Source organism: Bufo gargarizans, chromosome 9 (assembly GCF_014858855.1).
Source record: "Bufo gargarizans isolate SCDJY-AF-19 chromosome 9, ASM1485885v1, whole genome shotgun sequence".
In the NCBI taxonomy this organism is placed as follows: Eukaryota; Metazoa; Chordata; class Amphibia; order Anura; family Bufonidae; genus Bufo; species Bufo gargarizans.
Window position 1 is genome coordinate 76,333,176 of NC_058088.1, and position 12,884 is coordinate 76,346,059.

General features: G+C 45.9%; 1 protein-coding gene across 1 annotated transcript in view; it reads left to right on the forward strand.

The window, feature by feature from the left end:
* MTM1 (myotubularin 1) overlaps nucleotides 1–12,884 on the forward strand; it is a 76,906-nt gene that overhangs the window by 42,198 nt on the left and 21,824 nt on the right. Inside the window, exons 7-8 of the mRNA XM_044305888.1 lie at nucleotides 2,392–2,475; nucleotides 8,115–8,264. Of these exons, the coding sequence (XP_044161823.1) occupies nucleotides 2,392–2,475; nucleotides 8,115–8,264 (234 nt within the window). The remainder of the gene's footprint in view (nucleotides 1–2,391; nucleotides 2,476–8,114; nucleotides 8,265–12,884) is intronic.

The window sequence follows — 12,884 nt, forward strand, 5'->3', positions numbered from 1 at the left end:
GTTTCTTTGTGCAGAAATTGCCGTGTTGGAGAAAGATACTGATCACAGCAAATCTGTCATTCACGGCACAGCAGTAGACGCATTGTTCGGATGGCTTCTGTACACATTACCCCCTCCTCGCTCACACTTTGATTATAAGGCTTCTTTTTTTTTTCTTCTCTAACGAGAGCAGTGCGTGCCGCCATAATTTCTCCTGAACTTGACATACATTTGTAAAACAGCCACTGTACAACTCCTCCCCCAACCAGAGCTCTGCAAGATGTATGCCGCTACTGCCTGCAGGCCAAACTGTCCTGATGGGTACCGCCATGTTTAGGAAGTACCCCCTGGAATCTCTGAGGGCAGTATGGGTGAAATTTCCTTATCCAATACTGCACATCTGAACAATTGAGCAGCTGGGTGTTAAAGGGATTCTCCGGGCTTTTAGTATTGATGACTTGTCCTCAGCTAAGGCCATCAATATCAGATCGGCGGGGTCTAACGGCCGATCGGCTTTATGAGGAGATGGCGCGTGCAGTACTCGTGTGCCATCTCCCCGCTGCCTGTCTATGGCAAACAGGAAGGGAGATAGCCCATGCACACTGTACGTGCCGTCTTCTTATACAGCCGATCGGCGGTTGAACCCCCGCCGATCTGATATTGATGAACTATCCTGAGGATAGGCTATCAGTATTAAAAGCCCGGAGAACCCCTTTAAGCTGGCCATCCACATTAGCATTAAAGGGGGTCATCCCATAAGTAATGTAAAAAATAAAAATCATACATCATATAGTGCATGACATTCTCTTTGTAACAAACGTGGAACCAGCCCTGTAACAAACAAACAAGGATCCAGCGATCTCCCCATTTATTGTTCCATTTATTCTGCTAGATTTATTTCAAGCTCGGGGAGCATGCACTTTCTCACGAGGTGTGTCCTTTCTGCTGCAGCCAGCGCCAGTTAAAGGATGGAATAGAGCATGTGCATCAACCTCAGTGAGCCAGACAGCAGATGGGGCTATATAGATAGATTACAGTGAATAAATTGGTGGCTATACTAAATTTGTAAAGGTGTCGAATATTTATTATGTGACAACCCCTTTAATGTTGGACGAACCGTGAGTGTTTTTTTTTATTTATTTTTTTGTTTTTGCTTGACTGGCCATCGAATGTGTATGGGGGCCTCCTGACTCTCCCCGACAGATAGATATTGGGGAGAGAAGAACTAGACATTGGGATTTTAGTGTGCTGAATGTGTCTGACAGCCGCCTTCTCCCCTGTTCTGGTTCAAAAGACATGCATTCTCGCCCAAACGGAGCATGTAGGTGTACGGGATGGTCTGCCCCTTCTGCTATCTAAATTGGATGGCCAAATTTAGAGCTGTATCTCCTTCAGAGCGGCAGCATGAGGTGCATTAATCGGTTGGTTTATCAGTTTATGGGTATCTTGGGCTGAGTTCAAGGAGATCCGGCTGCCTGATCCGCCACAAATCAATTGCATGCAACCGGTTTTCTCAGGCCGAAACCTGTCATTTATGCTGGAAAGCAGTCAGATCACCGTCGGACCTCATTACCGTCCACGGGGATCTGGCGGTGAAGTAGAGAATCCTGCCATGTTGGGGACCCTGCGAGGTTCTGGAGGCTGCTCTGTGCCGGATCTCCTTGACGCACTGAGCACAGTGTAACATGAGTAATTCTGATTACAGACGCACAGGTAGAGAAGCCGCACTCCGCGCAGTTCACCCTCAGTTGAGCCTTTTATTATTCTTTAGAAAGCTCTCTGGCATTTTTTTGTGTAATTTATGATCTGCATTTCAAAAAGCTGGAAAAAAAACCCATTGTGAATAAATTAATGTCACTTGTCAGGAGCCACTTCTTGTCTGGTCCACCCGCCATATTGTATACTTTTGCAGTCAGGCCTCACACGGTTGGAATTCTGGGACATTTTCCAAAGGTCTACCTTTCTATGTCTAGTCGTTGCAATGATATCCCATTGTAGTTGGGCAGACGTCGGGCTGACCTCTATTCGGAGCATACATTCATACTCCTGGCTGGTGGTCAGTGACCTCACCGGAGTCGACTGAGGCTGTACCAGAGGAGATAAAACCCACTCCTGATATACTGAGTACTGTTCAGAGAACAGATGAGAATCGCTGCAATGGGCTACCGGTCATTGTAGAGGTGCACCCTGGAGGTGTTTGTTTTTTGTCACATGCCCCCCAAAAAAAAAGTCAGCCAAAGAATTGACCGTAAAAGCGGCAGCCATGTTTCCAGTACATGTATGGCCAACCCAAGGGTTTATGTACATGGGCCATGAATGCGCTGTACTGTTTCCCAAGAAAGACCGTCTTGCCCAAAATTTATATGATGACTGCTTGTACTGATTTTTCTTTTTCTTCTCATTTTATTCCAGCAATTCTTTGCCTTTGTAAGTGAAGAAAGATTTCCGCAGAATGGCTGGGATGTCTATGATCCTGTTTCAGAGTTTCGGAGGCAGGTAAGGGAAATGCTCAGCCGCGCACGTTCTGGTCAGTTTAGTGTATTGTCTTCTAGCCTGGGACACAAATGGTTAAAGTGATTGATCTAGACTTATGCGGTCATTATGGAAGAAAATTCTTCTAATATTCACTGTGCTTTACTTCCTCACCATTGGCAAGATCCCTGCTTGCCATCAGTGAATCGTCATGACCATTTACATTAAGAAAAGGAGTGTCACATGTCCATGTATTGACAATCATATAAATCTGTAATAAAGGACGACATGAAATGCTTCAAAATGCAGCAGTATAAAAGATTTGGATGCAGATGGTCCTTAAAAAAAGACTTCTTCACTTTTCTCATAAACGTGCCTCAAGCAGTGTATAAATAGCCAATAATGTATATACTGGAAAATGACAAAAGAACAGCTTCTTTCACACGAGCGTTGTTAGAATCCGGCAAACTTAAAAAAAAAAATAAAAAAAAAAAATTCCGGATCAGTTTTCAAAGATCAAAAGTGAAAGTAGCTCCTCCCATATCCCGGCGCAGACCGGAAAATCGGATCTGGCGACATGGCAAATTCCAGAACACATGGTACCGGATCCGGCATTAATACATCGCTATGGAAATTAATGCTGGATACGGCAAGTGCGATATTGTTCCGCAATTTTGGCTGGAAAAAATACCGCAGCAAGCTGGTCAAATACCGAACACGGGACGGAACAGAAGACATCCTGATGCATACTTTTCGGATTGCTTTCCATTCAGAATGCATTAAGACAAAACAAATGCGTTTTTTTTTTCTGGTATTGTGCTCCTTTACCGGATTTCAATACTGGAAAAGAATAACGGCAGTGTGAAAGTACCCTAAAAGGGGTTTCTGAGACTTTAATACGAATGACCTATCCTCTGGATAGGTCATCAGTATCTGCCCCGATCAGCTGCTTGAGAAGACACCGGTTGTGGCTTTCTTGCAGCTTAGCCTGGACCATGTGACATCACGTTCATCAGTCACATGACCTAGGCGGAACTCAGCCCCATTGAAGCGAATGGGGCCAAGCTGCAATACCAGTACCAGTGTTTTCTCAAACAGCTGGTCAGTGGGGGTCCTGGGTGTCAGACCCCCACCATAATACTAAGGATAGGTCATCAGTATAAGTCTCAGAAAACGCCAGACAAAAGGCAGCTGACATGGGTATCTGTTATTTTAATATTATTGAGTGTTCCCAGCGTTTCTCAAAAAAAATAAAAAAGTATGTGCTGCCCGGACACGGAATTGCGGACCCGCACTTCCGGGTCCGCACTTCTGTTCCGCAAAAAAATAGAACATTTCCTTTTATTGTCCGCAATTGCGGACAAGAACAGGCATATTCTATTAGTACCGGCAATGTGCGGTCTGCCTAATGCAGAACGCACATTGCCGCTTTCCGTGTTTTGCGGCTCCGTGGATCCGCAAAATACGTTTCGGAAGTGTGAATGGAGCCTTAAATGAAGCACCATTAGTGATTGTTGTGATGTAGACGCTCCCGATGTGTACCTTGTATGGTGCTGACTCTCCATCTGGTGAACAGAATTTTGGACTGATTTCTGACACAGAAATAAGGCCTTTTTTTTTCAGGATTTTGTCTATATAATGTATATGTCTGAGCAATATAAAATTGAATGATGTGTAGGTTACATCTTTAGTTAATAAATGTTACTTGAGCCACACAACCATATCTGTTCTGTGGTCCGCAAATAGCGGATCTGGAAAACCATGGTTACTGACCGCGTGTCCCACATTTTCCTGTTCTGCACATTAAAAATGCCTATTGTCCGAAAAACGGACAAGAATAGGACATGTTCTATCTTTTTGGTGGAATGGACATATGGAAATGGATGGTCTGCATCCAATCTGCAAAAACGTGGATCGGATGTGGACCAAAAATACAATCATATGCATGGGGCCTTTTAGAAGTTGCTCTGTGTCTACATAGTGAGACCAATCGCATTAACAAGATGTCTCTACCAATGTCTTATTGGCGGTGGTCCACCTCTTATGAGCCCTCCAATTGCAAAAATTAAGAAATGAAGTGTCTGTGCTGCCAGGAAATCAGCATGTCTTTTCTTCTTCTATCAGATCTCATCTCCTGGGTGGACAGGAGCACCAAGGGGCACCCTTAATAAGGCCCTATGCTGGTGGTGTACCCGCCGTAGTTAAGAGGAGGCGCCAGGCTTCTAATTGTCTTACATTTAGACCATTTTCTACTCCTAAACCAGGCGTACAAAATGGTAAATGAGACGGACCCCTGTGCCACAATCTGTGCCAGAAATACTCCTAATATAGGCATATTTCTGTTTAATAACTGAAGTATTTTTTGCCATAGCATCTCATTAGTGAATAGAGGACACATACCAAACGGTGTGACTGGGCTTTCGGATAGGTTTGTAGCTTTAAGCCGCAGAGAACATTACACTTCAAACAAAACAGACTTAGGAATTGGGTGGAAAGAATAAGGAAGTAGTGTAGTACTTTATTCTCCTTTTAGCAAATATAAAAAGCTACAAAATTTTCCAAATGAAAACTCTCCGCCACCTCATAGGCCAGGACACCACAAGTTATGTGACTGCGGCTTGTGGCTCGGTGAGGCCCTACCCTACTGATCTGCAGGCAGCACCTCGTTGTCAGGAGCCCCCGATCCTCCTCTTTCTGCACATTGTGCCCCAGGTCCGAAGGAGGAAGCCAGCCCAATCAGACTTACAAAGTGAACTCAATGTTATTACTGTGGAGGGAATATGCGAATAGATGACTGCAATAATAAATGGCCATGACTTAATTCTTTCTGAAACATGTATAGCGCAGCCTAAAGCCTGTGTGCTCCATGTCTGCCCAGTGTCGCGTGCGCCATGTCTGCCCAGTGTCGCGTGCGCCATGTCTGCCCAGTGTCGCGTGCGCCATGTCTGCCCAGTGTCGCGTGCGCCATGTCTGCCCAGTGTCGCGTGCGCCATGTCTGCCCAGTGTCGCGTGCGCCATGTCTGCCCAGTGTCGCGTGCGCCATGTCTGCCCAGTGTCGCGTGCGCCATGTCTGCCCAGTGCTCAGGCATAAGTATGAATTATTAAAGTGGCCATACATATTAGACGTAAGGCTGTATTACACAGTTAAAGTTCCCTCCCGCCAATGGCCTACTCGCCAGCGGAGGAGACCGCTGCTATTACATGCAGCGATCTCCTCCGCAGCATAGGGGAGAGCGATCACTATGCAATCGCTCGTCCCCATGCCGTATAGACACCACGATCTGCTGCCTGCAAAGGATCATTTTTTAACACGTCAAAAGATCTGGTTTGCCCAATGATCAAGCGTTTGCTCATTCATCGGTAGTATTAGTACTGCAAGATGATCGCTAACAAGCGTTCATGTGGTCATCTGCCGAAAAATCGAGCAATGTAATACATACTGCGGCTGATTACCCGATGAACAAGCAAACTCTTGATCATTAGGCAATCCAAATATTTTGACATGTTAAATGATCGTTTGGAGGCAGCAGATCGTGCTGTCTAATCACGATCTGCTGCCGGCAAACCACTATACAGCATGGGGACGAGCGATGGCATAGTGATCTCCCCCATGCTGCAGAGGAGATCGCTGCATGTAATAACAGCGGTCTCCTCCACTAGCGAGCAGGCAATTGCTGGGAGGGCACTGCCACATTGGGCTGTGTAATACAGCCTTGATCTGCCATAGACCAGGCAGCAGCTTATTGCCCTCTTCCTATTAAAAACACATGCACGCGCAACCAAATCAAGGGTGCATGCATTAGCTGTACGCCAACAGTTATTGAAAGAATGTGTCCCAGCTATAGATTGATTTCTTTAAAGTCAATTTGAAATCTAAAAGATCATGTCTGACTACAGTGTGACCACAACCCTTCCCCCAAAATCATATTCAGAGTCCCAGTAAAGTGATGACTACAAAACCTAATGTGAACAGAGCCTAAAGCATCCCAAAGGGAGGATCCTGCTGAACTCACCACCTCTCAACTTCCTAGACCCCGAATTTTCTGGGATTGTTTGACATTAGCTGGAAAACCCTTTAAAAAGATAATGTCCCAAACCCTGAACATTCTGCACGTCGGGGGATAGAAAAGATGGGGCATGTCGATTTGATTCGACTCCCACCACGTTTGCCGATCCGTTACTTGAAGGGGCTGCAGCGCACTGGTGAGTCTCCAGTGGTCTCTTGGTAGCTTACCAAGCACAGAGCTATCCGCTGTATAGTGGCTGTGCTTGGTATTGCAACCCAGTCTCATTCACTTGAATGGGAAGAAGCTGCAGCTAGGCCGTGACCAATGAGAGTAACGCCACAGGCCTAAAAGAGGCTGCACCTCTAACCAGAGCATTGCAGCCTCTTCCAACAGCTGATCGGCATCGGTGCTGGGTGTCTGACCCCACCCATCAGATACTGATGACCTATCCGGAGGAAACCCCATTTAAATAAATGACGTAGTCCCCTTAAAAGTGAAAGCGATGATCCCAGTAATTAAATTCTTTAATGGTCCATTCAGATGTCCATATGTGTTTTGCGGATCCGCAAAACAAGGACACCGCCAGTGTGCTTTCCGCATTTTGCGGACCGCACATCGCCGGCACCCTCATAGAAAATTCCTTTTCTTGTCCGCAATTGTGGACAAGAATAGGACATGTTCTATTTTTTATTTTTTTTGCAGATCCGCTAATGCGGACAGCACATTCCGGCCCCATTGAAAATGAACGGGTCCGCACCTGTTCCGCAAAATTGCAGAATGGATGCGGACGTGTGAATAGACCCTTACGCTACGTACACAAAACCTGCCGTGTTTTGGGGTCTGCATATTGCGGTTCCTCAAAACACAGATGCCGGCAGTGTGCGTTCCGCAATTTGGAGAACAGAAACCCACGCTTGCAATCATAGGAATATACAAGCCAGGTTTTGCTGTCCAAGAAGGGAGGAGATGGATTCAAATGAGCGATCCCTCCTTGTCCTTGGGTGTGAGCGCAGACTGTCTGACCATGTAGTGTACAGCACTTGGTCCATGCGACTCGTACTGCAGCCAGCCGAGAGCCACAGGTTGCATCGTAGAGCAATGTCCTACGTAATTGGAGTTTGAAGTGAATATGCACTGATCATAGCAAGGGTCACACAGTCTAATAATTAACACTTTCTTCATTTTCAGCCTTGTCAGTCCGACATACAGCGCAATAAGCACTTCCCATTATTGTCTGAAAACTTCCATGTGGTATGAGCAAGGCATCCGGGCTCCCTGCCCAGGTTGAGTCAGCCTGTTAGTACAACAGCTGCCAGCTCAATGGCCACTCCGCCCTCCTAACATTTTCAATCATTATTCCATTAAAGCGATTACACCCATTTTGTGTCTGTGCATTTCCACTTAGGGCTCGGATATACCTCCAGGCCCTCCTCACACCATGGGCCGGCTCACAGAGACTATTGAAGCTCCCGGTGTGAATTGTTCAGCCTGGTATTTCTGTCTTTTGTCCTCTTCTCTCTATCCATAGCGCAGATGTCTTCATATGGTGAGATGTGATCACCACCCTGTGGTTACAGGGTCTCACTACAGTGGACAAAGCAGAAAGAGATGAAATTACTGACATCATATCTTTTTTTTTTCCTGTTGTGCCCCCAGGGTTTACCAAACGATAATTGGAGATTAAGCTTCATTAATAAAACCTATGAGTTCTGTGACACCTACCCTCCTCTGTTAATGGTGCCATTTCATGCTGCAGATGACGATCTCAGGAAAGTTGCCGCCTTCAGGTCCAGGAACAGGATTCCGGTATGTAAAGGAGTAGACCGTTGTACATGGTAAATTAAGTAGAGCATGGCTTAAAGCGAACCTGTTGGTAGATTCATGCTGACCTAACCGATGGCTGGATGAAATACTAACTGGCTTCCACATCGCAAGGAATAATGTTTTAAGTCTCAAGCACTGAAGTGTCTCATAGCTGAACGGCTCCTCTCCGGCTTCTCCACTCCCAGATCAGCCGGATTAACAGGTCTTGGCTTATTTACATATAGTGAGAAACACTTTCAGTGAAGATGAGCCTGGTAAGGAGAAGCCAGAGCAGAGCCACCCAGTGGATACACATTCCAGTGAGAGGAAGGTTGAAATTAGGATACACAATCATGCCATGGGCTTGGTCTAGTATTGCAGGTCACCATTCAAGTGAATTGGGCTGGGCTGCATTACCAGACATAGCCTCTGAAAGAGAGTGGAGCTGTTTCTAGAAGAAAGCACATTAACTTTTTTCCTTTTTAAAAAAAATAATAATTTCTAAATGGCCTTGGGAGAAGTCTGATATCTAGGTCACTACATTTGGAAGTATGAATAGTGCTTACTAAGAGTATTTCTCACTGTGGAGTTCACTGCCAGTCTGTCAGTTAGTAGTATTACTTAGTCGCTAAAAGGAATTGATTTGTTTCCTCTTTTCCATGATCTGAGCTGGAAGTAAGAGAACCCGTTACCACTAATGCAGTGTGATATGCAGACAGTATGTTATGGAGCAGAATGTGTGTGTGTATATATATATATATATATATATATATATATATATATATATATATATATATATATATATATATATATATATATATAATATATTATATATACACAAAATGCAGGTGCAAAAAATTCTCCTTAGGGACCTGTGACCAAGGCCCCGAGTGTAGATAAGAGAGCAAAAAGAAGGCAGCACTCCAGGTTGTGATAAAAAAAAAAATAAGTGGACGGTTTATTCACCCAACCAGCAGCAACGTTTCAGCTCTCTATGGAGCCTAGACAAAGCTAGACAAAGGCTCCATAGAGAGAGCTGAAACGTTGATGCTGGTTGGGTGAATAAACCGTCCACTTTATTTTTTTTATCACAACCTGGAGTGCTGCCTTCTTAAATTAGTGTCTGTCCTTTATGCGCGACCAAACGACTGGACCGATCTTCACCAAATTTGGCACACAGGTACATCAGGTGTCCGGGAAGGTTTTAGACCGGGTCTCGGCTCTGGGACATACCGTTCCTGAGATATTTCCCAAAAATGACCTGCATTAACCAATAGAAGCCTGCAAGTCTTTCACTCTTATCCCAACTGCAGTACACACGGTCAAATGTCCCTTATCAGCCAATAGAAGCTCGCAGGCGCTTAGTCTCCACATACACACAGTTTTTCTCCATGTTTCCATAACAACCCAACCATTTTTCTTCACTGCTGTAGGTCAGCTTTAGGGTCCATTCACACATCCGCAAAATAGGTCAGCATCTGTTCCGCAATTTTGCGGAACGGGTGCGGACCCATTCATTTTTAAATGGGGCCTCAAAAGATGCGGAACAGCACATAGTGCGCTATCCGCATCCGCACTTCCGTTCCGCAGCCCCTCCAAAAATAGAAAATGTCCTATCCTTGTCCACAGACAAGAAAGACATTTCCATTATAGTGCCGGCCATGTGCGGTCTGCAAAATGTGGAAACACACATGGCCGGTGTCCGTGCTCTGCGGAACCGCAATTTGCAGACCGCAAAACACTTGCGGAACGTGTGAATGGACCCTTAGGCTAGGGCTACACCGCGACACATAGGGCACAACTACACTGCGACGTTGATGTTGCACGACAATTTGTATAATAATAGTTTATGGTGTTGATGCGACAGTCGCAGAATAATCCATCTTGGATGGATTTTTTGCGACTGTCATGTTGCAGTATGTTACATGTCACGGTGCAACACCACAGCCTATCATTATAAAAATTGTTGCACGACATTGGTGCAGCAAAATGTCGTGTAGCCCTAGCCTTAACGGAGCAGGGTGCTGTGGAGGTCACTATTAAGGGGCGGACACTGTGGATGTTACTGTTAAGGGGGTCGGCCCCTGTGGAGGTCACTGTTAAAGGGGCAGGGGCTACTATTAAAGGGGCAGCTGGTGTGGAGGTCCCTGTTAGGTCAGCAGGGTACTGTAGAGGTCACTGTTAAGGGAACTGGGTACTGTGGAGGTCACCGGTAAGGGGACAGTCCCCTGTGGAGATCAGTGTTAAGAGGGCGGTCTCCCCTGAGGAGGTCAATGTCAAAGGAATAGGGTGCTGTGAAACTCTGTTAAAGGAGCGGGCTGCTGTAAAGGTCAAAGTTAAGGGGATGGGCTGCTGTGAAGGTCCCATTTTAAGGAGACGGGGCACTGTGCGGGGGTCAGTGTTAAAGGGTGTTGGACTGTGGCGTTCACTGTTAAGGGGGTGGGGTGCTGTAGAGGTCACTGTTAAGGGGGTGGGGTGCTGTAGAGGTCACTGTTATGGGGGATGCTGTCTATCTTTTAACAACACACAAACATTATATAAAGAAGACAAGTTTTACTGAATCTTTTCCCATCAACTACATAGCGATCTGCTCAGCCCCTCTGCTCTATAACATGCTGACTGCACTGCATTTTGTAGTGATTGGTTCCCTTTAAGAAGGCATGGTGCTTACAGTGCTCGGTTACGGTCATTCTACCCTGTGCTAAGACATGGGTGGGCATTTTTCAGAGAACACTAACTTCACCGGTTACAAAACGAAGCAGGCTACGCTCATTTCATATAAACATAACAGGAATCGTTCCTTCCTCTTTTTCCACCACCATCAGAACCAGATCCTTAAGGGCATTATGTAAGTAGGAATGATTACAGTTGAGGTTGGGCAGAGACGCACAGTATTATAAATCATTGTATTGCCTTGGGTCTAGGGCTGCAGTAAACGATTATTTTAGAATTTCAGTATTCTATCGATTATTTTTTACGATTAATCGAGTACTCAAGTAAGAAAAAATGAATTAATACTGTTTTCCTTTATAAAAACTCATCGGACACCTACTATTAGTCCCCAACACCCTTTGTTTCCCCCTGTGCGATCAGCCCAAGTGCATCAGTTCCTCCTGGTACCATCAGCTCCACTATCTTCAGGTGCATCAGCTCTCTCCGCCCCCCCCCCCCCCCCCCCCCCTTGTGCCAGCAGCTCTCTTCCCCCTCCTGCTCCTCCTGACACGCGAAGTGCATCAGTTCCTCCTGGTACCATCAGCTCCACTATCTTCAGGTGCATCAGCTCTCTCCGCCCCCCCCCCCCCCCCCCTTGTGCCAGCAGCTCTCTTCCCCCTCCTGCTCCTCCTGACACGCGAAGTGCACAGCGTCAATGGTTGCTCTGACTCTGTGCACTCCAGGCGCCTGGTCTTAGTCGCACCAACTTACCTTTCCAGCAGCAGCGCCGCCTACACTCCATTGTTCCGCACTGCTCTACGCCTGACGTCACACAGCGCGTCCGGTCACGGCGTGCGTATGTCAGAAGGTCAGTGCAGTGCGTATGTCAGAGTGTCCGGAGGCCCCCTGCTGGAAAGGTGAGTATTCTGAGTGCATTGCGGGCCAGCGGGAGACCATGGAGCAGGAATAATGGCAAGCGCTTCGCTCCCACTCAGTGGTCACGTGACACAAACTAATCCTTGATGCAAAAAATTTGCATCGAGGATTTTCATGTGTCGAATTACTCGTTGCAGCCCTACTTGGGTCCATGTCATAGAAGCAGCGTCTAGGACAGGAAATACCTAACACATAGAATGTATTTCTTTCACATTGAATACGTACGTGTGCAGTTGGCCTCAGGCCACACGTTAGAGTCTTTCCTCTGCGGATCCGTGGCAGTTTCACGGCAAAATGAATGTTGCGTGTAGATTTTTCTGTGGTTTTTGGTGCGGTTTCACCTTGTATTTAGGCCAAGGGGTAAAATCTGCGGCGATAATCTATAGCACTTCTGGAATATAATGGCCGTGCCGTGGATTTGAATGGTCACAGCATGCTGCTTTTTAGCTACATGTGCACAACTTTTTCAAAACCCAATCCGCGCGTATTGTACTGTAATTTGCTGTGGATTTGCTTTGCAGAATCCACACCTCAAACCACAGGTAATCTGCTACATCTGAACTTGCTTCAAGAGTTGTAAACTACATCAATGTCTCTTTCTGTGTTATTGAGCGTATTGCAGGTTTCCAGTCAACGTAATGTTTTTAACCCGTTACATGATCATGGCTTAAAGGGGTTCTCCGGAAATTAAGAAAATGAAAATGCTTAAATATTACTTTATTATAAATATATTCTCAAATACCTTGCATTATCTATAATGGCTTGTTTTGTCTGGGGAGCAATTATCAGGGGAAACAAAATGGCCGCTGTCCCATCAGTTCACACAAAACCTGTCCTGATCACACATGAGGACAAGCTACTTCACACCACTGAGCTAAAGAGCTGCCTCATCCTTCTCTCTGCTCTACTTGTCAGGGATTATCATCCTGAATGCAGATAAGAACTTTAGCCTGAATCTCTGGGGAATTTAGTTCATGAAGAGACATGAAGTACAGAGAGGACGGTCAGGACAGGCTGTGGTAATGGATACTGCAT